Source organism: Strix uralensis, chromosome 2 (assembly GCF_047716275.1).
Source record: "Strix uralensis isolate ZFMK-TIS-50842 chromosome 2, bStrUra1, whole genome shotgun sequence".
In the NCBI taxonomy this organism is placed as follows: Eukaryota; Metazoa; Chordata; class Aves; order Strigiformes; family Strigidae; genus Strix; species Strix uralensis.
This window is the reverse complement of record NC_133973.1, coordinates 38,300,659-38,325,056: the sequence shown is the minus strand read 5'-3', so window position 1 is coordinate 38,325,056 and position 24,398 is coordinate 38,300,659. Positions and strand designations below refer to the sequence as shown.

The 24,398-nt window shown below is 43.2% G+C and overlaps 1 protein-coding gene across 1 annotated transcript; it reads right to left on the bottom strand.

Moving 5' to 3' along the window:
- Positions 1 to 1,820: 1,820 nt before the first annotated feature.
- On the bottom strand, positions 1,821 to 24,398 carry UBASH3A (ubiquitin associated and SH3 domain containing A). Its single transcript, XM_074858411.1, has 14 exons — positions 24,244 to 24,398; positions 20,711 to 20,764; positions 18,887 to 19,073; positions 16,682 to 16,880; positions 15,818 to 15,987; positions 14,726 to 14,934; positions 13,755 to 13,881; positions 11,679 to 11,778; positions 10,131 to 10,253; positions 9,233 to 9,325; positions 8,292 to 8,436; positions 4,303 to 4,409; positions 3,680 to 3,786; positions 1,821 to 2,801 (listed from the first exon to the last, which is right to left on the bottom strand). The coding sequence occupies exons 1-14, from the start codon at positions 24,354 to 24,356 to the stop codon at positions 2,664 to 2,666; spliced, it is 1,872 nt and encodes a 623-aa protein (XP_074714512.1). The 5' UTR covers positions 24,357 to 24,398; the 3' UTR covers positions 1,821 to 2,663.

Here is a 24,398-nt window from a genome sequence, read left to right as displayed (position 1 = left end):
GCACCAGGCATTTTCCCTTCCTGCATGAACCTGGAGCACCACTGTCACTCCCACCCATCCTTATCCTCACCTGGGCTTTTGATTTGCTCCAACCGGCCTCCGTGCCTGGGCCACCAACCTCCATTTATGCAATATAGTTGCATACACATGGCCCCGTGTCGTGCTTGCATTTCTTCTCACGTAGAGAGAAGGGATCAGTCCCGAGGCTGGGGCAACTCAAAAGGCTGAAAGCAGATAGACTGAAACCTGGGACACAGACTGCAAAAGCTGTCTCAAAAGGCAGCATTTCAGAGGTGAGGGATAATGGTAGCATGGACCATAACAAGTACAGCTGCTACCAGGTATTAAAACAGAGCCAGGTCCCTATCCAGAGGCTGTATTTCTAGCAGAAGGTCGACCCAGAAACACACACCAATGTCTGCGCAACCCTGGTACTGCACACCCCCAAGCCCTGGTCAGAGTTGGGACCATCTCTCACATTGGGGTTTGAGTCTGGGGCAACAGCTTCTCAGATGACACCTGTCCTATGGCTTGAAATTGCTAGATGAAATCAGAGCAAGTCACACCAAAACCGACAGCTTTTATAGAGAGGAAAGCCCCATGGGAACACTGTGAGGTGGGAGCTGACTTCTCTGCAAGCATTGAGCTCGAACCTCCTGGGACTGGCCAGAGATGGGCCATGCCCAGGGCCAGGTCCTTGCCCCATGCCACCCTCATTGTTCTGCTGTCCCCATTTCCCCCTCCATTTTTGCCTGGACAGGTTCGTTGGTGAGGAAACAGGGTGGCCAAAGGGGCTGTTTTTCACCAACAGAAGGTTGGGCTTGCCCCTGCTGCTGGGGCTGAGCCGAGCCTGAGGAAGCAGGCAGTGTGGTGAGAGACCCTTGCTGGTTGCTGTTAGCACGGCTGAGTGCAAGGCAGAGATGTTGCTCTCTCCCTCATCACCTTGTTCCTTCCCTATGTGCTGATTTTCTTGTATCATAGGGCCTTTTCTCAGCTAGACCTCTAACTCACAGCCCTCCCTGAGGACCACAGAAGAGCTTTGCCACTGCCTTCAGGGCTCAGTGCAAAATCATCCCTCACCACAACTGCCCTTCTCAGCTGACAGCAAGTGTGTGACAGGGTGAGATACGGAGGAGTAACCAAGCCACAGTCTTCTCAGTGCTGCAGTGGCATCCTGCCGCCCCGGAGCAAGAAGAGACACTTGGGGTTTTTACCTTTTCCTGGGGCTGCATTCATAGCCACCCATCTCAGGTGCTTGAGCTGCAACCAGTGATGCAGTCATATGTCCTTCCTTGCATTGCTTGCTAGCTAAAGAGCTCCTGTCTTCACTCTGGGGCATTTAATTTTCACTTTAAAATTACAGTGCTGTCAGAAAAGTAAGAGCTCAAGCAACTTCACCAAAGCCGGAAAGTCAAAATGAAACATTTCAGGTGCAAGATCAAGATATGAAATCTCCACACCCACAGATAATGGTACTTGTCAGACACCTCTCAACCCTAAAGCCTGGATGTTGGAGGGGCTCTACCACATGTCCTGATGGCTAATGGCATGAATGCAGAGATATGTCAAGAAGGAGCAGGGAGATGAAGAGTGAAAATGAAAATGTTTTTAGTCATGCTAAGAGGGAAAGAGAAACTTCCATTTTTTCCTTTCATTGAAAGAAACACTTGTGCTTTCCCAGAGGTAGTTATCTGAGAAGATAACTAGAAAAAAAAAAATTAGAAAGGAAAACAGACTGTGGAAAGGCATGTTCCTGTTTGTGTATAAAATTTTAGGGCTACATTCCCTTAATTAAACAAATCACCAAGAGAACTACAGACACCTTTTGGGCGACCCATCTGGTAGGTGTGTCACCATTTATACAATTTAGCATGGAACAGCACAAAGCAAAGCTGTTGTCCTGCAAGTGCCATCTCAGGAAGTGTTCAGCAGTTAGAGTTGCTCACATCACAGTTTTGTCACTAATACAGTAACAAAGGGTTTCTTTCTTTGTCCCAGCAATAGTAAATCAATCAGTTCAGTTTTCTTTAAAAAAGAATCATTTAGTCTCTTTTGCAATATGGATCACTCAGGAATTACTGAATGGGGAGCTGTTGTGATAGAAAATGGAACACCTTTGTAGAAGAGGTAAATAAATAGTCAGTGTGGTATTTGCTCTTGCGGAACTGACGGAGTAAACAGGAAACCCAGTCGCTTTAAGTAGAGCTGGTCTCTTTGGGTAGGAGATGGCTTTTTTTCAGTCCCAGTTTCTCTGCTTCTCTGAAAATATCCAAGTGTATGAAAAAAAGCAATTCTTACTGGATGTATTTTGGTCTTGGAAAATGCAACATTGTCTACTTTAGTGCCTTTAGCAGTGGAATTTATAATCAGGTAGTTCGGTATTTATTAAATGTTTGTACTCTCAGAAAAGTTTAAAAGGTACTTTCTTCACCACCAGAAGAGTTACTTCTCACTTGCATGTCAGTTCCCAGGTTCCTTCTTCTCAGCCACTGAAATAAAAACAAAATTCAGGCCCCAAACTTGGAAGTGTCTTTCTGTGCTTTGGCAACTCAGAGAGGGTACTTCCCAATCTCTGTAAGTCTTCTGGATGAATCACTGGACTGTGGTGAACCATAACCTGTCTTTGGCTCATTTTTGACAACTGCAAAGGCAGAGCCATCCTTCTAATCTTCCACGATACCGTTTCTCCAGTTAAATGCTGCATTTGCTCCATGAGTTAACGTCTTCACTGGTGGGTTGACCATCTGCCATTTGTTCTCCTCTTTCAGCTCTTCACAGAAACACATGCCCAGTGAAGGGATCTAGGAAAGAAGTTACCAACAGAGTTACTAGCAGGGTCATTGCTTTGGCATAAAAGAGGAGGCTTTGCTACAGAAGAGAGCAGAGCCTGAGACTGTTCTGGGAGGAGAGACGAGGACATTTTGTCACTTCTGAAATGAACTAAAAACAGACTGGAGACCTGTGGGGTGAAAGCTGAACTTGTGTCATCATCCCACATTCAGACTTGGGTTTGATGATCAAAATATATTCAGTCCTTCTTATGCATTGACTGAATTCTCTGGTTGGTCATACAAAGGCAGATGGTAAGGAAAATTGGAGTGAAGAATTCTGCCACTGGTGATAATACACAAATAAAGTAAACAAAAAGCCTTGGCGACCAAGTCTCAAGCACAGGCCCCACTTGTGAAGCTGGCAAGAAAACCCTTCTCCACTTCATTCTGTAGCTGAGCACCAAAGTTAAGAACTTACAGTGTCTCGAAAAACACACAGCTTCTTAAAGAGTGACTCACGGAATGTAGCTGCAGGTTACACTCACAACACCATGGGGAGGAGAGGGAAGGCTCTTAGCCCTGTTTATAAAGGAAGGAGTCTAGGTCCAGATGGAGAGGTTTCCAAATGTGCCTTTTGTCCGTAGGTGTTACCTGGCATTGACTTTCCAGGAGAGTTGGATGAAAATCTCCAAAGACTTAGCTGCTAGTCACATACTGTTCACCGGGAGAAAATCCTCTTGACCTCCAGTACTTTGCTAAAACTACATGAGATTCCCTTTGTAATGAGAAAGCTAATGTAATTGGTATTGGCATGCAGTTACACACATGTCTCACCACGTAAGCAAACTCCTTATTGAACATATAATAAAACAAAAAGAAAGCTTCCTGCTGAAAAAAAATCTTCTTACCTTTCGTACCACCTGGGCAAAGTCGCTGCTGTCTCTGGCAGGGAGCCCTATCAGAGGTCGGGTGAAAGATGCCAAGGAAGAGCCATGGCCCACAATGAGGATGACACCTGATGCACCAGAAAAAGCAAATAAAAGTAGTAAAGGAGCTGCAGCACTGTCAGGTTACCCATCGGCAGATAGGTATGATGCTTTTTTGGGGCTGTTCATCTTTGCAGACCTTTATGATAATGTGGGAGGGTGTATTGTGCTGATCAGAAAGTCTGGTGTGTTGTAGGCATGCCAGTTAGTGAGAGAAAGTATTTGCTAGGAAAAGAGAAAAAAAAGCTTTCCAGAAAACTGTATTATCTTATGCTGAGCTATATCTCAATGTAGAAAGACTCAGCAAAGAGTATACTCTTGTGATTTAGTACTCTACTGTCTTCTGTTTAATTTTTCTTTTTCATTTTTATCTCATAAATTGCATGTATTTTCATTTAGTGTAGCCCAGGACAAGGACTAAGAGTCTACCTTGAGCTCTGTGCAATACCAACAACTCATGTTAAATGTGTTTCTGTTGGCAAATCTCTGCCAGTTCCTGCTACTGAAAGTGTCTGACAGAATATAAAAAGATCTGAAACCTTTACCTTTGCTGGGGCAAGCATTGATGATCTTTTTTATAACCGCAGAGCTTCTGCTTACATAGTCTTCATAACTTTCCGATGGTACCAGAGAAGAGAGTGGGAAGTTACCCCTGACAATAAAATCACAAATATATATTAATCTAGATGAATACTGGGATAGTGTTAACACTATTGAATGGCTGTACCAGAGAAAAGGCACTTGGTTAGAAGGATATAGGTTTATCTGCTGACTTGGCTAACATACAGCTACCTCAGCTTGCATGAAGCATTAGCTTCCTCCCCAGTAATTTCCATTAAATCTTATGGCTAAATCTCATAGCTCATAAAACACCAGATGCAGGGAAAATCATGCTTTAATAAAACTTGTAGTTTACAGTGGAGGTTATTTAAAGTAGGATTCATGTCTAAAAAAAGCTTAAGGTTTGAGCAATTCTGTCAGCAAGGATCACTTCCCAGCTATGGACTGCAGACTTGCAGAGCTGCCCATCTCTAGCAATGCTGAGTGAGTTCAAACCAAGGCAAGCCAGTGATGATGTGAATGCTTTCAAGATTTGGTGCCTCAGTGTTAGTCTCCTTAATAAACAAAGCAAATCAAAATCAACAACAAACGAGGCATATCTGCATTAGCTGGACAAATGGATAGTGAAGACTTTCACTCTTAGAGTTAAAAAAAAAGTGTTTCCAGAGACATTAATCACAATGCACCACTCCTAAGTATCTGAGCACTTCTACTGAGACCAGGCATTCTTCTTTTATATACCGGGCCTCTTCAGGCACTGAATAAATATTTTCCCAAAAAAGTAAGAGCCAGACCTTCAAACGGCTGCGAATCAGGGGAGCCCCACAGGACTGGTAGGGCTTGGGTTGATGGAGACCATGCACCCTTCACGGACCCATTCCAAGGCTCCGCAGGAGCTTCCAGGACACCAGCTCTGTCCAGCCCCAGGGGGCAGCAAGGAAGAGCCTGCAGGGCCCTGTTGTGCAGTGGCCAGCAGTGCTAAGGGTAGGCAGTGGGAACACCACATTCTGGATGATGGGAGGCCCTGACAGCCTTCCCAGAGCAAGATAGGCAGCAGGACCACAGTCATTTGCTGCCTCTCAATGGGCTGCTGTCTTTAATATCTACCCACTTAGCTGATGCCTGAGTCAGGGCTTCTTGGCAACAAAATAAAAAGTCCCCAAACTCACTTCCAGTTTTTCATGTCATCTTCTCTATCTGTCTTCTCCAGGAATGGGAAGTCTTTACTGCTGCAGCTGGCAAACAGTTAGCCATGTGTTGTGATAAATACAGGGTGTTAACTTTTTTTTCTACAAACAACTGCCCCCCTTACCCCAATTTGATTGTCTCCTTATTCAGTGAATAGGAAAGAGTGAAATTAGATTAATATATTGTAGTAAGTTATGGTATCACAGTGTACTGTCACAGGTGAATCCTCAGTACATTATGTCAGCACAAATGGCAGAAGTAGTGAAAGGCTCATGCTGGATTGTTAATCATAGCTAATATTAATGCTGGCTAGATTGGACAAGTCTCGACTGGGGTATTCAAAACCAGTCTGCCTTTGTCAGAGCTGCAATTTTTTAAAATGTGCTGTCCTGTTGGCACCTCAGTCCCTTCAGTATTAACCCTGTTATCTACCTACCACTATTAACCAGCTATCTTGCAGCAGAACTGAGCATCCCCAGCATTGGTCCGGGTGGTTTCCAGGCTAAATAGCAACAGGAGTGCTCAGCCTAGGCTAAGGTCTCAGTGGTAGTGCTGTCTCCAGCTGTGAGTGTTACAGGGCAAGTGAGATGAGGACCAACAAATGAAAATCCAGAGAGGAGCAGTGAACAGGGGTCCAGAAAGCACAGGCTGTGAGGGAGGATGGAAAGAGTTCAGCTCAGATGAAAGGCTGAAGAAGGCCATGATAACAGTCTGCAAAATGCTGTTGTGAAGAGGAAAGGAAGGGTCTGTCCTCCATGCAAAGGATGAAAAGGGAAGAAATAAGCAGATTACACTGAGACTGACAGTCTTTAACAGCAGGAACAGCAAAGGCAGAGTTCATCCTGCTTTGGGACAGGGAGCACCTGCCAAACTTCTGCTGCTGTGAGAACGTGAGAGAAGAGAGAGGCAGAGTTAATCTCACCCAACCTTAGCTGCCTACAACTCAAGTGTCTGGCTAGGTCAATGGAGACAAGTCCCTTCAGAGAGCAATTCATGCTATCTTAAGTGTCTAACATAGGCTAAGATGGAAAATCTCTGTCTTGGGAGTCCCCTTCTTTCCACCAACAAGAAGGATGCTAACTAATCATCGCAGCCAAGGCACCCAGCTCTTAGATATCTGCCCTTGGATGCAGTGAACCTCAAGGTGATTTCATCTCAGCACACAAAGCATGGGCAGCAAATGTTTCAGCACCACTCACATTGTCTCTTAGTGGCACTGGAAACAGGAGAATTTGGGTCAGGTCCACTGCTAACAGGGAATGCTGAGGGACTTAACCCAGTTGAAGATTGTCATTTGCAGTGGGTGAATATAGTAAAACCATCCCCTGGGACCTGAGGATTTTGAACCCCACATGTGATGGGAAGAAACTGGCATCGCATGTGTAAGTTTATAACTCATCTGCCCTATTTTTGCCCGGACCTGAGTGAGCTGTGAGGGGTCTGACCTCTGCAGTTAGTATTGCTTCAGAGCTTCCCCTCTGAACGTCCCACTGGTCTGCATTTGCACACTTTCTTTTGAGACAAGTGATTTTGTACCAAAAAAGCTAGGAAAAACAGTCTGTTGGTGATAGAACATACCAGAAAGCACTATGATCCAAGAAAATGAAGGATTTTATTCCTTCATGCAGTTTCAAATGAAGACACTTTCTTGGCTGTAAGAAATGCATTAAGACATGAGAAGTTTCCTTTCCTCCTTTCTTGTATATGTGGGAAACCCCACAGACACTCACTTTTATTAGCTGAGTAATTTCCTGGATCTGGCTGTGCACTGCGAACACAGAGCAGCCTGGTTTGTGAGCGAGATGAGGAGCTAGATTGAATTGGAGGCTTATCATTTCCTGCCCTGCTGTGGTTTGCAAGCACTCAGAAAAGGCATCACCCCACCCCAAGCTGTGTGGGCCCCAAAAAGTCCTTGCTGAACACAGTATTAATCTTTGAGCAACTCAAAACCAAACGATGCCCCTCCCCAACCAAATTTGGCACAAACGCAATTAGTGAAACACTGTTATCCTGCCTGTCCCCAAAACCAGGACAGTTGGCTCGTGTAGGGCTCACCTCTCTCTCCCCAGACCCCAGACCCTGCATGGCTCTGCCCCAGGGTGCATGGGGGTGACCCCTTGCTTTCTCTTGCTCTTGTGGCTGTTGCCTCAGTGACATAAACCAGTGACATTTCAGGCATGGAGCTGTGCTCCCTGCCACCTCCCAGCCTGTGCTCACCCTCTGCCATGGGGCAGACTTCTTGCTGCTGCCCTGCAGACCCTCAGTAAAGGGCTTGCTAACCTTTTCTAGGGTCACATTTCTTTGTCACTGAAAACCAGAATGTTATTTACCTGACAGGTTATTCTTCACATTTGTAAAGTGTGCTTCACATAAGCCAAAGTTAAAAACAAACCTACTTGTACCTGACACTAATGCCTGTAATACAGCTATGCTTGTGCATGACGAACCATGGGCCTGAGCCAGCAGAGCTGAAGGCGACACCAAAGCAGTGCTGGTCCCATACAAGTGTCAGATGTTTGTGCCTGTGCTGGTGCACCCACGTGCTACGTACACACACATTGCCAAGGGTGCATGTGTGCCTCTGTGTCAGAGCAGCAAAGTTGACTTTTGCCACAAGACAGCTGACAGCATAACTTATTTTGGGAACAGATCATGCAGACTTGAATTTGATCAGAATCACCCAGTTTTTGCAATGTTCATAATGGGTTATGACATATAAAAAGACAAGGAGGTATCTCGGGGTGGGGGGTGGGGGAACTTCAACAGCTAGATGCAGAGCAATTACCTGTAACTTGTATCTATTTTGTAAGATGCCTCTGCTAGTTCTGTCACAGTCATGAAGTTGGGAATTACTTTGCTTGCTTCCCACTTGGTCCATTCAAACAGTCCTGGTTCCACTCTGATTTTGACTTTTTGATCTAATTTAAGCCCTGCAAGAACAAGAAGTATTTCTTAAGATGAGAAAGGTACACTCAAAGTGTTACATTCAGGCTATACATTCTGCCTTCTTTGCTGTAGTACTTTCATTAATGAAAATGAATTACTTATTGTCAAGCAAAAGAGGATTGTGTTGATTAAATGAAGCCACCATTATATTCTTGTCTGACTAATGTTGAGGCACTACAAATTATTACATTACTATTTTTATTATTATCATCATCATTATCATTATTATTTATGGAGCTCTCTTGTGATGATCTGCAAGGTACAGAAGAGAATAGAAGATCTCAGTAATGTTGCAATCTGAATAAACTTTAGACAGGAACTGGTTTACCATTTTTATATAGCATTTTGCTCAGTGGTCCTCGGTGGGGCAATAAATTGTCCTACAGTGTTAGAAATGGAATTGTCCTGTCAAAAGACACATTATTTTGTTGATTATTCTCAAGAGAGGTTACTAAGTGGCACTAGTTCCCAGAAGAAATGCACTCCCATCGTAATTCTGACGTAAACATGGTAATAAACTGTGAACCTCTGGGAAGGGACAGGAGAGGAAAAAAGAAGGGTTAATGGGATCATACTCTGCAGACTGTACACGTGTCAGCAGGTTTATTACTGTCTGTATTACCAGCTAAACAAAACCACCTTTTCTTTCCTGCTTAAATATAACCACAAATAACCACAAAGTCATACATCTTCTTAATTGCTCATCTCAGAGACTTCACAGAAGTTTGACGAAGACATTTTCACCATGGCAAAAGCACCTGGCCGGTTTTGCTGCCTTACCCTGCAGCAGGTGTTGAGCTGTCTGTATGCAGCGGAGTGCAGGTGACGAGTACACGTAGCTGACTGTCACCTCCTGGTCCAGCAGAGCTTCTCCTGGACAGGAACAGCAAAGTGAGTCGCTCTTATACAAATCGCAGTAGATGAGAAACTACTGCAAAATACTTTCTGCAAAAACCAGCTTGGAGCTTTTCTGTTTCATTGATGAGGGCTAGATGAATTGACAGCCCATTTCTATTCTTTTTTTTCACACTGTCGGCTGACGCAGCTCACTAGAAAGCTCATTCCAGTTGCAACAGCAAATTTAAAGGGAGCGTTGGAAAGATAATTACAGAAGAGTTACTCCAAATCTGCAAACAGCAGTTAGGCATTTGGCTGTCTCCATGTAAGTGAATCACCAGAGACATTTGCATCAGACTTGCATAGTCACAGTCAGGCATGCTTGCTCAGGGAGCAGAAACAACTTCATCTGGTGAGTGAATTTTGTTGACCAACCCATACTGCCCAGCTGCCAGGTACTTGTGGTGAGGTGACCACACTCTGCTGACTGTGAACCTGCTTCCCATGTCCAGTCCCTTCACTCCTCACTGCTCATTCAGTGACAACTGCATAAGACATTAGTCCCTTGCAGACAAGCAGCAGGGCACAGGTAGTGTTGCAGCTTTTTTCTTTTAACTTTCTTTGATAGGAAGTGACAGAATGGGTCTCAAAGATGAACAACCAGCCCCACTCTCTATTTTACTATTTAATAACATCTTGCAGTGACTGCCTATAGAGAAGGGGTACCACGATGAGTACTGCTAGGAAGTTTTTCTACTGCAAAGCCAGTATGAGTTTTTGCAGATGATGAAAGCCTGCTTCCCAAACCCCTACATTTGCAGTAGAATATTATCCAGCTTACCTATGAGCCTTGACTGGAAAATACCACAGCAAGATAAAGGAGGATCATATTCAAAATGCTTCATGCTGTCTTTCCGCTTCGGCAGGGTGGAAGGGAAGTTCAGATCTGCTCGGTAGTATCTTCCTGAAACAAGGTGGGACATTTTGCTGCAGCACGAGGGAGGCAGCAGCTGAATGTACAGGCATTTCACTATAATGGCTTTGTTTCTTCTGAATGGTTTGATGACTGGTTCTGAAAACTCAGCCCAGAGTGACATGTCAACCGACAAATTAAACAGGTCAAGGCCTGTTCTCTGGCCACGATGGCAAGTGATGAAGCAGAGCACCTGCCCAAGGAGCTAGTCTCTCTTCCCTCCACCTACAAACACCCACACTGTCTGTTCACTGGGGACCGACTAGTTCTCTCCCCAAACCTCGCCTGGAAACCATGTGAGAGAGGGGGAGCTGCCTTCAGCCGAGACCACGCCAAGGAGACAGCTAATAACTAAGGAGTTTGGGGGATCATGGAGCAGTGCCTGAACTCATATGCCTACAGAATTATTTCAGTACTACAGACATAGTCAGTGCCTCACTGATGAAAAAACCTGGTGACTACTATTACCTTAAAGAGATCACATTTTAAGATCACAACACTGGCTTGTGAAATCAAGTCCTAACAAAATAGCACCTCTCCTGCAAGCTCTGAAGAAGCAGATTGGGGGCAGGGGGAGGAGAGAGAGGACAGGAAATCATGAGAATTCAGCTTTGTGGGGCTCAAATGAAACAAAAATACACTCCATATCGTTGTTATTTTACCATTGCCAAAATGACAAAACCCAACATTTCCACTGAAGAAAAATGAAACCAATGAATTGATTATGCAGTCAGAAGGTACCACCGTCATTACCTAGTGTGAATTTCTCACCCTTAATATAGGAGATCTCCAGCATGACAATGGAGACTTTTAGCATAAAGCTCTCTCTTCTGAACTCCCATCTTCTTCTTCTCCTCCTTTCTCTTGACACATATTTCCCTGTTCTGGGTCAGTACTCTTCACCCCAAAACATTATTTTTTTTTTTTGAGAGAGAGGGCCAAGAAATTCAGCTTTTCATTTAGGTCAGTGCTGACATCTCATTTCCACCATGGTTTGTTCTTGCTCTTGTTCCCCAGGTTTGACTAGTGACATGACTCTGATCAACAGACCATGATTCTGACTCAAGCACGGAAAGGTGGAAGAGTCTGAGAGTTACCACCTTGTGTAGTGAGCTAGAGATTTTATGTTTTGTGCATCCATCAGTGAGACACACATCCATCAGTATCACAAGAGCTTTGCTTGTTCTGCAGAGTTTATTCACATAAACATGAAGGACTTTAGGACATTATGGACTGATTACCTGCAGGTCAAAGCAATGCTGTGTCTGACTTGCCAATGTTACTCACTTGTTTGTGTCAATGTTTACATTTACTTGTAGGAGACTATATCTCTTGTACCCATAACTGGAGTTAATTTCTCAGATTTGCTTTTGATTTTCTTTTGATTTGCTCAGATCCTCCCATTATCTTACTCACCATCTGCAGTCAAGCACTGTTGAAGCCAAGATTTGCCAAAGACCTGATCAACTCTTTCCCCATGGCGCATCACCAGCACACCTCTTCGCAGGGTGACATTCTGAGACAGATGTACAAAAAGGGTTTTTCATTACAATAATATACATAAACTGCATGAAAACTCTGCATTCCTGGATGCTGCCTGATGGAGGAAGGAGAAGCAGACCTGTCCTGGGAGGTTAGATAAAAGGCACAGAGGGGGAGAGAAAGGAGCTGCTATAATAGATGCCTATCTTTAGGACAATAGCAAGCCTGACTGGCTCTCAACTGAAGGCAAATGAAGGAGATCACTGACCTTCATGGGCTACAGATTAGGTTTTAACTCTGTGTTTACACTAGTGAAAGGCAGTGCTGATAACAGATCTTTTAATTCCAGTGTGGGAAGGAATTATAATTTTAATACATATCATATGGCTGATATAAACAAAAGAGGGAAACTAGCTAAGATTTAAGTGGTAATGCTTTTTTCTACACCAGGACTAACACCAAGATTGTCCTTCTTTTCCTAATGAAAACACCACTTTTACATTTTCATAACTGTGTGTCCAAGTCAACAGTGAACTCAGATCTCCTCCAAGGCCACTTTTTAACTCAGACTGCATGGAATTACAAGTAAGTTCTAAGTAGTTTGGGGTTAGTATACAATGCACGTTAAATACAGATGAGAAGATAAGGAAGAACAGGTCAAAGGCTTTAAAGCTTTTTCAACAGTAACCCATCACAGTGTTACTGTTGTAGCACTGAGGTTAGTGATGTGTATCTTCAGCAGCAGAGAAGGGAATTCTTAAGAAGTGGTATGAGATTGATATTCATGTATTCTGCTAAACACTATTGGATTTCTGCCATGAAACACAAATCAGCCACCACAGAGTGTAAAACTAAGGTTTTGTGGTCTTGCTCTTCTGCTTGGAAGGAACCCAGAGGCCGGGGAAACTCTAGACTGAAGACATGCACATCTGCAAAATGTGTTTCTCAGGTCAAGCAGTAGCTCTGCCACAGGTCTGAGCTAGATAAGAGAAGCCAAGAGCAATCAAGAGCCAGTGAAAAGATGTGTGACTTGTGCAGAATTTTCTGTCTTACAGTCATACACACAGTGACGTAGGAGGCCCCAGGATGGAAGTTCCCTCAAGGTGCCCTCAGGTTTCTCTGATGTTAACACAGATGAACCTGGGTTTATTCCCCAGCACAGCAAGAAGAGAGGCCGTGTGGCCAGCAAGCCCTAAGGGGTTTCTGCAGCACATCAGTGTGCCAGAAAGAACCATCTTGGCATCCCTGACAGTCAGAGCCAATAAGGCGGTGCAAGTGCAAATGTGCTGTAGGTGAAAAAAGAGTCCTTATTTGTTTTGCTCTTCCTACCAGAAAACCAGTGGAAAACCTGGAAAAAAATTGATACATGATTATTTTGAATCTAGAACAAAAATCTGATCCCATCAGTGCTGCTAACCTTTCCAGCTAGTTGTTCTCTTGCTGCAGTTCTATGCAGTTATTTGCATTAGCTATGTATCTAAACATACAAAAGAAGATGAGACATTTAAATGTGCTAAGATCTAGGACCATGTAAACCACCAGAGTGACATCTGTAGAATCAGGACATAAAAGTAACAATGAATAATGAGCCTAATTCTGTTCTAATTACTCTGCTACAAACCCATATGAAAGTCAGGGGAAGCTGTGCCTGCATCTTATTTGTCAGGCTTGTCACCATACCTCTGCACATATTGCCCTGTAAGGCTGTGAACAGAGAAACCTGAGCAGAGAAGTCATATATTGTGCTATTATGACAGTAATGAGAAGAGTTTTATGAAAGAAGGCAAGACTAATATACATCACAGACTTTACAAAATATTTATGATATATTACACCATACAGCATGATCATATGAGTGTGTGTATATATATCTATATATGCATTGCACCATATCATGAAAATTTGAGGGAGAAAAAGGAAGATACTATTAAATTTATTAAATGCTTTTAATTAATAATATACCTTGCACAAGCATATGGCATAGATAAGAAATGGAAAAAAGCCAGTTACCTGAAGAGAAAGTACATTGGTTATGCTCCTTGACATACTAGGATTATGGACTTCTCCATTCAGCTTTACACTAGGTTCATTTTCAGTTTGGGTGAAGAATCTTGAAGCTGTTACAAAAACATATTCCCTGCAGAAAAAACAGAAGCAATACACACACAAACTTATGGGCAAACATGCAAACAGAAGGGACTTTTAAGTCATGATTTTGTCTATGGACATGTGCAAGTCAGGATTCATGTTCCATTCAATGTTTTTTGCACACTTGCAAACCACTTCATCACTTCGCTCTTGATTTAGAATATGCCCAGTAAAAATTAGGTTAAAATATTATGAACTGATGGCATATATTGGGTGCAACATTGCTGAAGTGTGACCTTCAAGCAGGAAATACTACCTGGTTGCCTCCTCTCTGTCTCTGAGGACTCAGCAAGAAGTGCACCTACACCTCCCTACAGCTCTAATCTAGAAGTACCATCCGCCTCTCTATCAGCTGCAGAGCAAAGTGCAGGAAGCCAGACAGATGCCTGCTGATACAGGGTAAATCAACAAGACGAGGGTGGGCCTAAGGTGGTGGAGTAACCTTCGTGTGGTTTCATTTCAAGTAAACTTTGCAAGCTCTTGAAATGAGAAAAAAGAGAAAGCAGTGAGCTGAGCTGAAGACTCAGCCTGCCTGGCAGAACGTGGTCTTTCAAAATTCATTTGGATATTCAGGTTGTTGAAGAGCAAAGAGGGGTCATTCTTTGAGCAGCTGATATAATGAACTCTGGATGTCTCTGGGTGCGTGTCCTATCTCTTTTCTTTCAGAAGTCTCACCATCCCACCCAGACTCCCAGGACCACCTTCTCCTATGCCCACGCCACCTCCAGCTCCCACCTGGCAGCCCACAGCTCATGGCGAGGAGGAAATCTGCCACAGCTCCCCAGCAGCAATAGCGACTGACATAAAGAAACACCCATGAAACCCCAACTTACCTGTGCTTAACCCATGTGTCTGACTCATTGGCCCTCTCAGTGTAGTTTTCGGGAAGAAAACCTCTGCAGCCGGTCCGATGGGAGGTCCCGATCACCCAGCCTTCACTCACATCAGACTGCTGCGTTGGGTCAACGTAGATGAAGTCCCCAGTGTTGATCATGAGCTCATCGATGTTCTGGGGCTTGTACTGGAAGAGGGCCCTCAGTGTCTGGGGGGAACACAGAGCAGGGTCAGGCTGCTGCCCAGAGCACGCTTCTGCATGTACCACAGCGGTTCAGGGGATGCTTGTTTGACTCGCTACTGGACATACTGACAGGTACTATTTTCCACTTTACAACGTGCTCTTTAATGACACTTCGGCAGAGAAAAAGGAAGACACTACTGCATTTGCAGTATGTGTAAAAATAGGCACTTGGTTTTCATAAAAGTACTTTTTTCCCAAACTAGTACAGACTTATTTGAAAGCAAATATAACAAAAGCATTATCAGTTATTTTTGTGATTACTTGCAGCTCTCTTGAGTGTGACCAAAATCCAATATGGGACTTATGACAAAGCAATGTACTGATCTGACTAAAAAATATTGATCATTCCATAATTTAAATTTGGAAATGAGAACTGGAAAAATGTGAACTAGTTTTAACTAAGAATCTGTTAAGCAGAAAATCATCAGCGAGAACTGGGCCTTGCTCACTGATACTTAATCTGTGCAGTTTCCATCATGTCTGGAACAATTGAGAAAACTAATTTTGCTGAATGGAATTTTACTGCAAAGCTGTGACTGACAAATCCTGGCAAATATTCAAGAGTCATCATTTTCTGTCTCTTTTATTTTCTCATGCCATGGTAAGATTATTTTTTTCTGCTGGAGTTTGGAATTAGACCTTGCTGACATGCAGGTCAAGCATAAAGGTATCTTCTACTGATTCATGAGTACAAATTTTCAACCAAAAGAGGTACTTGAAATAACCATGCTTTTTGAAACACTGTACTGTGCATGCACTGATTTTCTTAATGAAAAAAAAGGCAAGATGACTGTAGCAAAGCATCCAACTGCGGGTTTAGGAAATTAAGCAAATCTGATGACAGTACCTGGTAATGCACAAAACGCATGTCCCGTGAGTAGAGAGCAGCTACCCACTGGCAGGTCTCCCCTGGGTTAATACATTTGGCCAATTGTTCCAAAGTCTTTTGATGGTGAGGATAAAACTTGTGAGCCAAGGTAAGGTGGAGCTGCTTTAGGCAGGGCTTCACATGGCAATCTATGAATGAAACAATCATGTCACAACATAGAAGCAAAGGTCATTTAAAGCTCTTCCTGTTTTATCTTTACATGCTTTGCATGATGCAGAAAATATCACAGTAATTTGTAGTAGAATAGATCATAGTTTTGCTGAATAACGGTTTTGCAGAATGTCATGGGTTTAATCACACCAAAATAATTCACAAATCTGGACTGGATTTGCTCCCTGGTTTCAGCTGGGAGAAAAAAATGAACAGGACTTGAATTCCTTTCCCAGTCTGAGATCTATTGATCTCATTTTTCCCAGATGAAGCTATGCTGGGTCTGTGTCCTGTCAGTCTCCACTGGTGATGCAGTTTCCCTTGGATGTCACTGGAGTGGGAATTAGGACCTATTTCTCAGGGATGAAGTCACCAAGGGAATGGAGGTCTGGGAATAGGGAGTATTATATCCTTGCCCACCTTGGATATCCCAATCAATGGCCTATCAAGTTACACAGCCAACCGTTTCAGCTTCTAGACAAAAGTACTGTGTCTTCAAAGTCTAAAACATGCTCCCCTACCCCCGTTGTTTTCAAATCTGTAAGAAGAAAGGGTGCTTGTTGGCAGTAAAATATGAGTTAAGTTCCCCTGGAAGACAGAGGAGATGTTTTCTGTACCATGACTAAGCATTTGTGCTATGACCACCCATTTTCCCTCTGATGTTGGTCCTACCTGCCAGGGCTGAAGCCTCTGACGAGAATGCCAGAGCAAACTCTTTGAGTATATTTGCGTGGCTGTCACCAATGAAGAAGCCAAGGTAGCTGGTGGATGTGTGTAGTGATAGGGAAATGGATGGCGGAAAGCACTGTGAGAACCTGTCACCGACTCTCTTTAAGGTGTCATACAATAATTCCACTTTCTGGTCTTCACACTGAAAGAAAACAGAGGAGGAGCAGGCTTTACCCACTGGCTCAACAGCCGCTGTTGTAGCCTGTCTTATACAGTAGTACCAGAAAACAGTGTGGGCATTAGACTTCCTGCGAAAGACAACACACCTACGAACTTGCCTGAAATTCCTGGTATTAAAATCAGTAATATTGGGCTGTTTGACCAGCACAGTATCCTGGTGCTAGAATAGGAGATGAAGCCTTCTACCAGGAGGTGTATCTAGCCTGGGTAAGAAAGAACCAAAAGATTTTACCATCTGAGAGGTGTGCAGTAACCTGTCTGAAATGAGCCAGAGATCATGATTTCCCTCTTCAATTCTAAGTAAGAATTTGTGTTATTGTTATCCCAAAACCCTTAGCTGAAAACACTCTTGTTAAAACTTCAAGATCTCAGATGCTGAGCAACATACCTAGCAAAATTCGTAAGACATCTTTGTCATTATGATCCTTAATGCTCTAATCACGGCAAATTAGAGGATTGTACAGAGCCAGCTTCTACAAAAAAGTGGCAATTAAGCAATTTAAGAAGTGAAGAGACAAAGACTGAATTTGTGCCATCCAGCCAAAGACAGGGACATTAACAATGCTCCATTTCTGGGCTACTTTATTCTCCTCCACAGAGCTATTTGCTCCATTTAGCCTTTACACTGCATCAAGCTGCTGAAGAGGAGGAGCACAAGAGAATAAAGGAGCTCCTCCTGCTTAGACTGTCTTTCTCTTTCAAGCATTTCTCAGGTCACAGGGAGGAGGGATGCACCAAGGGGGCACTGGGCAGACTGGGCTGTGGCAGGACAGGGGCAGGTGGGATCCTGCACCAGGGCAGGTGCCATGTAGCAGGCTCCTCTGGGGCCAACGAGTCCAGGAGCTGTAAAAGACGTGGGGAGCCAGGAAACAGGAGAGGGCCGGATCAGGAGAAGGAGGTGGGAGCCAGGTCAGTGAGTCTTGCTTTCTGCCTGTGAAGTGCCCAGGTCAGCTCTTGCTGGCAGCCGAGGAGCAGCAGCACCAGAAGGTGCATTTATCCCTAGAAATATGCTACCTGAAATGGGACTGGGATATGCAAGGTGAGGGTTGCAATTCAGTTGTCTTTTCCAGGGGCAGGCCTTTAAACTTGACACCTTTCAAGAGCATGGCATTCATTATTAATTAATGATTTTTGTTCTGCATAATTGTGATTAATGGCTATGCAGTACTATTCAATATTTTGCTACAAAATACTCTTATTTTCACTGTCTATACTTAGTGTAATGGTTTAGCATAAAAGTATGATTAACAGCATAACTTTTGTCCAGCTACTCTAGCTCATGTCTGTTTCAGCACATCTCAGCTGCAACTGATGTTCATGTGCCACACCATCAAATTGCAAAAACTGGATTCCAGGTGGCTCCAGATTTTTCCAGACCACTGACTTTTTGCTGGTCTTTGCTGATACTGGCATATTCACCTATGTGGGAGAAGCAGCTCTGCTGGAAAGTTCTCTAGAGGGTTACCCAGCATTCAGAAGGCCACCAAAGTTGTCTACATCCTATGATAACACTGTGGCCGCTGCACAGCTGGCTGAAGACAGCCACTGCTGCCCTGGCCAGGAAGGTTTAACATTGATGCAGCAAAGGGCACGGTCTCTGAAGCCTGCTGATAGCTGCATGTGGGGAGCAGTGCTTCCTGCTGACATGTCTATGTGCAGCCTGAACTGCACAGGGTTGCTCTAGACGGATGCTAGGCATGTGTCACTCAGCTACCCTGAAGCATCTCACACTGGCCCCAGCATCCAATTTTTAGGTGTGCTGAGGTCTAAGGTGGGTAGCTAAAGTGGGTGGTGGGAAGAAAGCCCCCGGTGCCTACACAGGGGCTGAACACTCAAATATTAAACAAGCAGGCCTGGACATAAGTCATGTCAGTTTGATGACCAAGAAGTTCTGGTGTAAGACAATGGCAGGTGCCTCAGTTTCACCAGTAGTTGATATTTGACCCTTGCACATCTTTTGTTCCTTACCGTGAAGAAATCACAGAGTGTGATGTGTGGAAAAATCTCATGGGCTCTGTTTTTCCCGCACTGGTGCTTGCTCGCTTTCCAAAACTCTTGCAGGTGGTTATGCAAACGGCCAGTGGGACACAAGTAAAGAGCATACTCTTGAGGGATTGGGTCATCCAAAGAGGGATCATTGCAGTGGGAGTGCAACCTGAAATCAAGAGCATATCACAAAGAGCAAGTGTTTGCACCGCTTACTCTTGTTTCCTGTGGTTGAAGGCATCCATAGTAGAGACCAGAAAAAGGAAATACAAGGTTGCTATTTTCTTACAAATGAAAAGCTAAAATAAGAGGTCCTTACAGATTTTCTCTCTGAAGTACTAACTAATGGAGAATGGGGGTTTTTTCTGCTTATTTTTTGTGTACTTTACATTTTATTATGTGCCTTCACTTCCTTCAATGTCTGAAAATGAAAGACAACAAAAAAATTTTTTAGTGTTTTTTGGGTTATTTTTACCCCTTTTTCATGACTCAAAACAGAGGAATGGAGGAGGAAAAAGAAGCAATGTGTAGAAAATGTTAAAGAAAGACAAAATGAAAACTAACTGAAGATTACAAAAAAGTCAGAAAGGGCTAGACTTTTTATTCAGCTGTAATAAAAGAAAACAAGACAAACCAGAAAATGCACAAGCAAAGATCAGTAACTTGTATCCCATGTGATGATATCCTTCACCTTCTTCTTCACATGTTGTATGTTTGGCTTTGCAGCTGTTGGATAGGGAGTGATTGTTGTAAAGCGTGGTAACATCTCTGACAAAAAATTGTTTGGGAAGAACATGCTATTCTCAAATGTGTCCTCAGGCTTTTCACACACACACACAAAAAAAGCAATCAAATCAAGGGGAAAAGAAAAGCACAACAAAACCCAGAAGAAAGTGCAAGGAAAGACTGGATTTAATTTGAAGGTGGATTAAAGCAAAAAAATCAATTATCAACATATGAATAACATATGAATACTCTGTGGGAGTCTTGGTACAGAGGAAAAAAATTAGTAGGGATCACAACTAACAAGTGATTTTGACTTTAATGACACCTCCCTCTGAACATCAGCCTTTCAACTTATTTTATAATGAGCCTTTCTCAAAGGAAGAAGAGGGACTGTTTGCCTTCAGCCATTGCCATTTGAGCACATGCTATTCCTGCACACATTTGTAACAGCAGTCACAGATTTACATATATTTTCCTTGTTTCCTTCCTCTTTCCTTTGGGACAGAGAGTCCAGATTCCCCCTGGGGGCCCTGTGCCCATTGCCCACGGGTGCACACCACGAGGTATGGGCACCGTGCTGAGGCAGGAAGGACACCTACCCCGCAGGTGCCTCTGAGCGCCTTCCTGGACGTGCCCCTGTGCGTGCCGGCAATCCTGGCTCAGAGCCCAGGAGCCCCTTGCAGAGGCAGTGAGCAGATCTTGGCAGCCATGGTCATAAATAAGCAGGAGGCTTAAAACTGAGGAGAAGTGTCTGCCCAGAGCAGCCGGTCCCATGAATTGACTAATGTCACTGTGGTACAAGTAGCTGCTTCTGCCAAAGACTGTCTTTTCCTCCCCAGCTTTTTTGATTTACCCTGGACCTTCTGCAAATAACTTTGCTTCCCAGAATAAGTACAAATACAATTATTACTTTCTCGTTCATTTTTCTTTCTTTCTAAAATGAAAAAAAAAAAAACCCAACTCAGATGCAGGGCTTTTTATGGCAGCTAACTTCAACTTCAGTGACAGAATTAGCACATGAACAAGGATTTTTAGCCAGGTTTAACGCAGAAACACTCCTTAGAAATCACAGGTACTTACCATTTTGCAGCATCTTCTATTGTCTTTTGTCCAGTAGCAGCCAAGGCTTTTTGCCTAGAAAAAGTGGATTCATCAGAATAACAGAAAGAAAACTCCTAGAAAGTAAAGAATAAACATGCTGTGGTCACCGAGTCTATTTTCCTGCAAAGACAGGACCTTTAACAACTAGGTTATTCCTGTCAACTATTAACATTCTGTAGCCCTCCAGATAGTTTCTTCCACTGCAGGTCTTTAATTCCTTGAAGACTGGTAACCTGTCTTCCCTACAGAATGTTCTCTTTTGTGTTCTAGAGGTGTTTCCTTAACAGCCCTACTGAATATATGGATTTCCTTAGGGTTGAGTAAACCATCCATCCATGCACTGTAAGAGCAGGGTTGCTTAGTTCATAGGATAATGTTCTGGTTCAAGATGCCCAAGCATGTACATATAAACAAAACAAAACATACTTATTTTAGGGTTTGAAAATATTGGATTGAGCATCTCCCATAGGCCAGCAGTGAGCTAGATTTAAGTCACCAGTTCAGACCAAGATGAGGGACAATATCTCACATTTCTCTCTGTTAATGTAACGGTCATACTCTGGGATTGGATTTGATTCACATTTCTTTTCTCACTAGAGCTTTCAAAATGCCAACTATGTGCTTCACATGAACAAGTCTTTGTGACTAAATATTAGGTGATGGGTGAAGGATTACAGTGTTTAAGTAACACAGGCATCCATGAACGCCATTTCCAGCTGTGTAATCCACCTACAAACTTATCAGAAGAGAAATGAAGGGGAATTAGAGACAGTGGATATGGAGGAAAACCTGCTAAATTACTTGGCATCTGGTCATCTCTTCCCTTCTCTCTTGAGGTCATTCTTTCTTTTCACTGGGTCCTGAGAGCATTGATTCATTTAGCCTCCTCACATTTTTATCATCCATCCATCCATCCATCCATCCATCCATCCATCCATCCATCCATCCATCCATCCATCCATCCATCCATCTCTGTGACACCTGAGCATGCACCAGCAGTGCAATGAGTGCATTAAGCTGCAGAACTCAGGTTCATCCTTGGTGCTTCCTCCTAACCTTCTGTCCTCCCTCTAGTGCAAAAACCACACATGGGCTTGTTAAAAATATTTAAATAAACTTATGTGTATGTGCAACCATGTCTGGGTCTTTAGTGGGCGCTTAACATGGATGAGCATTAATGTGAGCCTTTCCACTCAAGCTTTACCTTCTACCTTTCTTCTCTGTAAAGTAAATCAATTACCATGGCCAAATCAACGCAAAACCATGAGCTAGCTGGTCTAAACTAGCCTGTGTCTTCTGTGAATGAATACCACCCATTTTCTTTCCACACCCCTGCTGGGTCCCCCTTCTCCATCACATCAAACACGAACAACCTGTGTTTTTGTTGTTCTCCCCATGCAGCCCTTCCTACCATATCCTGTTGAAATGTCAGCACCTGCTGCTGCTTGGTCAGTGATGCCAGACTTTGTCAACCACTTGTTACACCTCAAAGTGAGTGTTTTACTGCCTCATGCCATACTGCTCCTCCCACTTGGGGAGAAGTTCTGTGCAAACCACCCTGAAGCCAAATGGAGTTTGACTTCAGCTTTTATCATAGAGCCTGCAAAATTGTAAAAGTAGTAAGACAAGCGAGACCTGAGACCATAGACTGTCAGGCTGCTCAGAACTATTTCCTTGCTCCCTTATGCTCCTCTCTGTGTCTGTTCCCACCTTTTCTCTCATCATATACTTTGGCTGTAGGATTCTTTCCAGTAGGGTTTGTAAAGCCCTTCACATCAGGAGATCATTAGGCTGTGGCTAGACATTTTATGCTTCCAAGATGAGCAGTGAAGACTGAAAGATAATGCATAGAATGAACTCTGTATATACCAATTTCTCTTAGAGAGTAGGACCAAACCATTGAAAATCTGTATTAAAAATAGTGTCTTTACAGTGAGAATAAACTGGTTCTTCCCTAAAGCAGAAACTGCTGACACAGTTCAGTTCTGTGTAAGCACAAGGGGACGCCCATTTTCTTGATTTGATGTGAGGCTTGATCCTCACGCATTTAGTTTTTGTTCTTTGGTGAAATGTTGCTTTGGCATGCTGGTTCTACAATATGAAAGATCTTGTAATATTTCCACCCAGCCTCATTTTTCTCAGTCCAGGACATCTCAAAAGAACAATTTTTCAGTACTTTCATTTACGGTTCAATCCAGGAACTACAGAGACAGCTAAAAGATTTTATAAAATCGTAATCAAAACTCTGAAGGTCTTAAAGTCAATAAAAGCAAATAAATTAAAAAATAAATTTCTTTTGGACATTTTGTCATTTTATGTCAATTTGCATAGTATTTCTGCCCCTGCTTCTTGCTTCTGACCTGGGAAGCACAAAGCCATCTCAGTAACAGAAGGAAGTGTTTCAAAAGGGATTTGAAGAACATCACATACAGGACAAAAAATTAGAAAACTAGCTACTACTTTGGGGTGACAAAACTTATAGTATTACCAGAGAAATGATGAGCCAGGTTTTCAGCTGCACAGCTAAAATTCCACTGTGCATAACTGGGAACAAGGGACCCACAGTTCCCTTGTAAGCTGTGCTCACCGTGTCTAAAGTTGATCCACTAAACACAGCTGTTCCTAAAAAAGCAACACAGCACTTACAAATGGAGCCTTTTCAACTTGCTTAATTTTCAGTGAAAAAGGGAGAGATATTGCTCTCCTTTATAAAATATCTTTATGAGGAGTTATTTGACATTTAAATAAAAAAATGTTTGTTTCGAACAGCTTGAACTAAAGTGTCCATACTTGCCCTTCAGAAGTTGGAAAATCCTCCCCCAAACTTCCCTGTCCAACCAGAGCGATGTTTGGAGGAGGAGTGACCATCACGTTTCTTTTTTATTAATTTGGTTAGCTGCCACCAGTTAATCTCTCATCCATTGGGGTTGCCAAGAATAGTGCCTCATTCTTTACTATTACATTTTCCAGGTAGGACATGCTTTTGGAACAAGATCCTGATTCAAGACAGGAAGAAAAATTGACAGACTTATGTGGCATCTTGTTCAGGAAAGCTTACTCTTTTAAAACAGATTCCAGTGACAAAATCCAGCACGAGGTCTTTGTCAGGCTTGAAAAAAACTTTGGATAAAAGTTACATCCACATTTAACTGCCTTATAATAACAGTAATAAGCAGAAAAAATGGAAGAGGATACATCCCAAGAGCAAACTATGAACATCAACTTCTTAACTCATTATGAAGCCTCTCAACTTGAAGATGTGGAAGGGCATGTGTCTTCAGATATACACACTATTTATAAAAATTGATATAGAGCAGGTTGTTTTTGCAATATGAGCAATATACTACAAGAAATTCAAAGCAAGACAGGTCTGATCCCTGTATAGGGACATCACTCCCAGGAAGCAGCACACTCTCTTCATGAAAAACGCAAGCTGCCTGCTGTCAGGATCTTATGAGAAATACCTCTTGTATCTTAAATACTGTCCAAAGGCAGCTGAACACATTACTCACGCGATATGAGCTGGGAATCCTTTGGCGAGGAGAGACTCGAGCAGTACAGAGCTGCTTTTGCTCCTGTGCTTGTTGGACACCTTTGCATACAGCTGTGTCTCAGCCACCGCCATCTCCTCCGCTCTTCACTGACCGTGTGCTGAGTGCTGACAGAA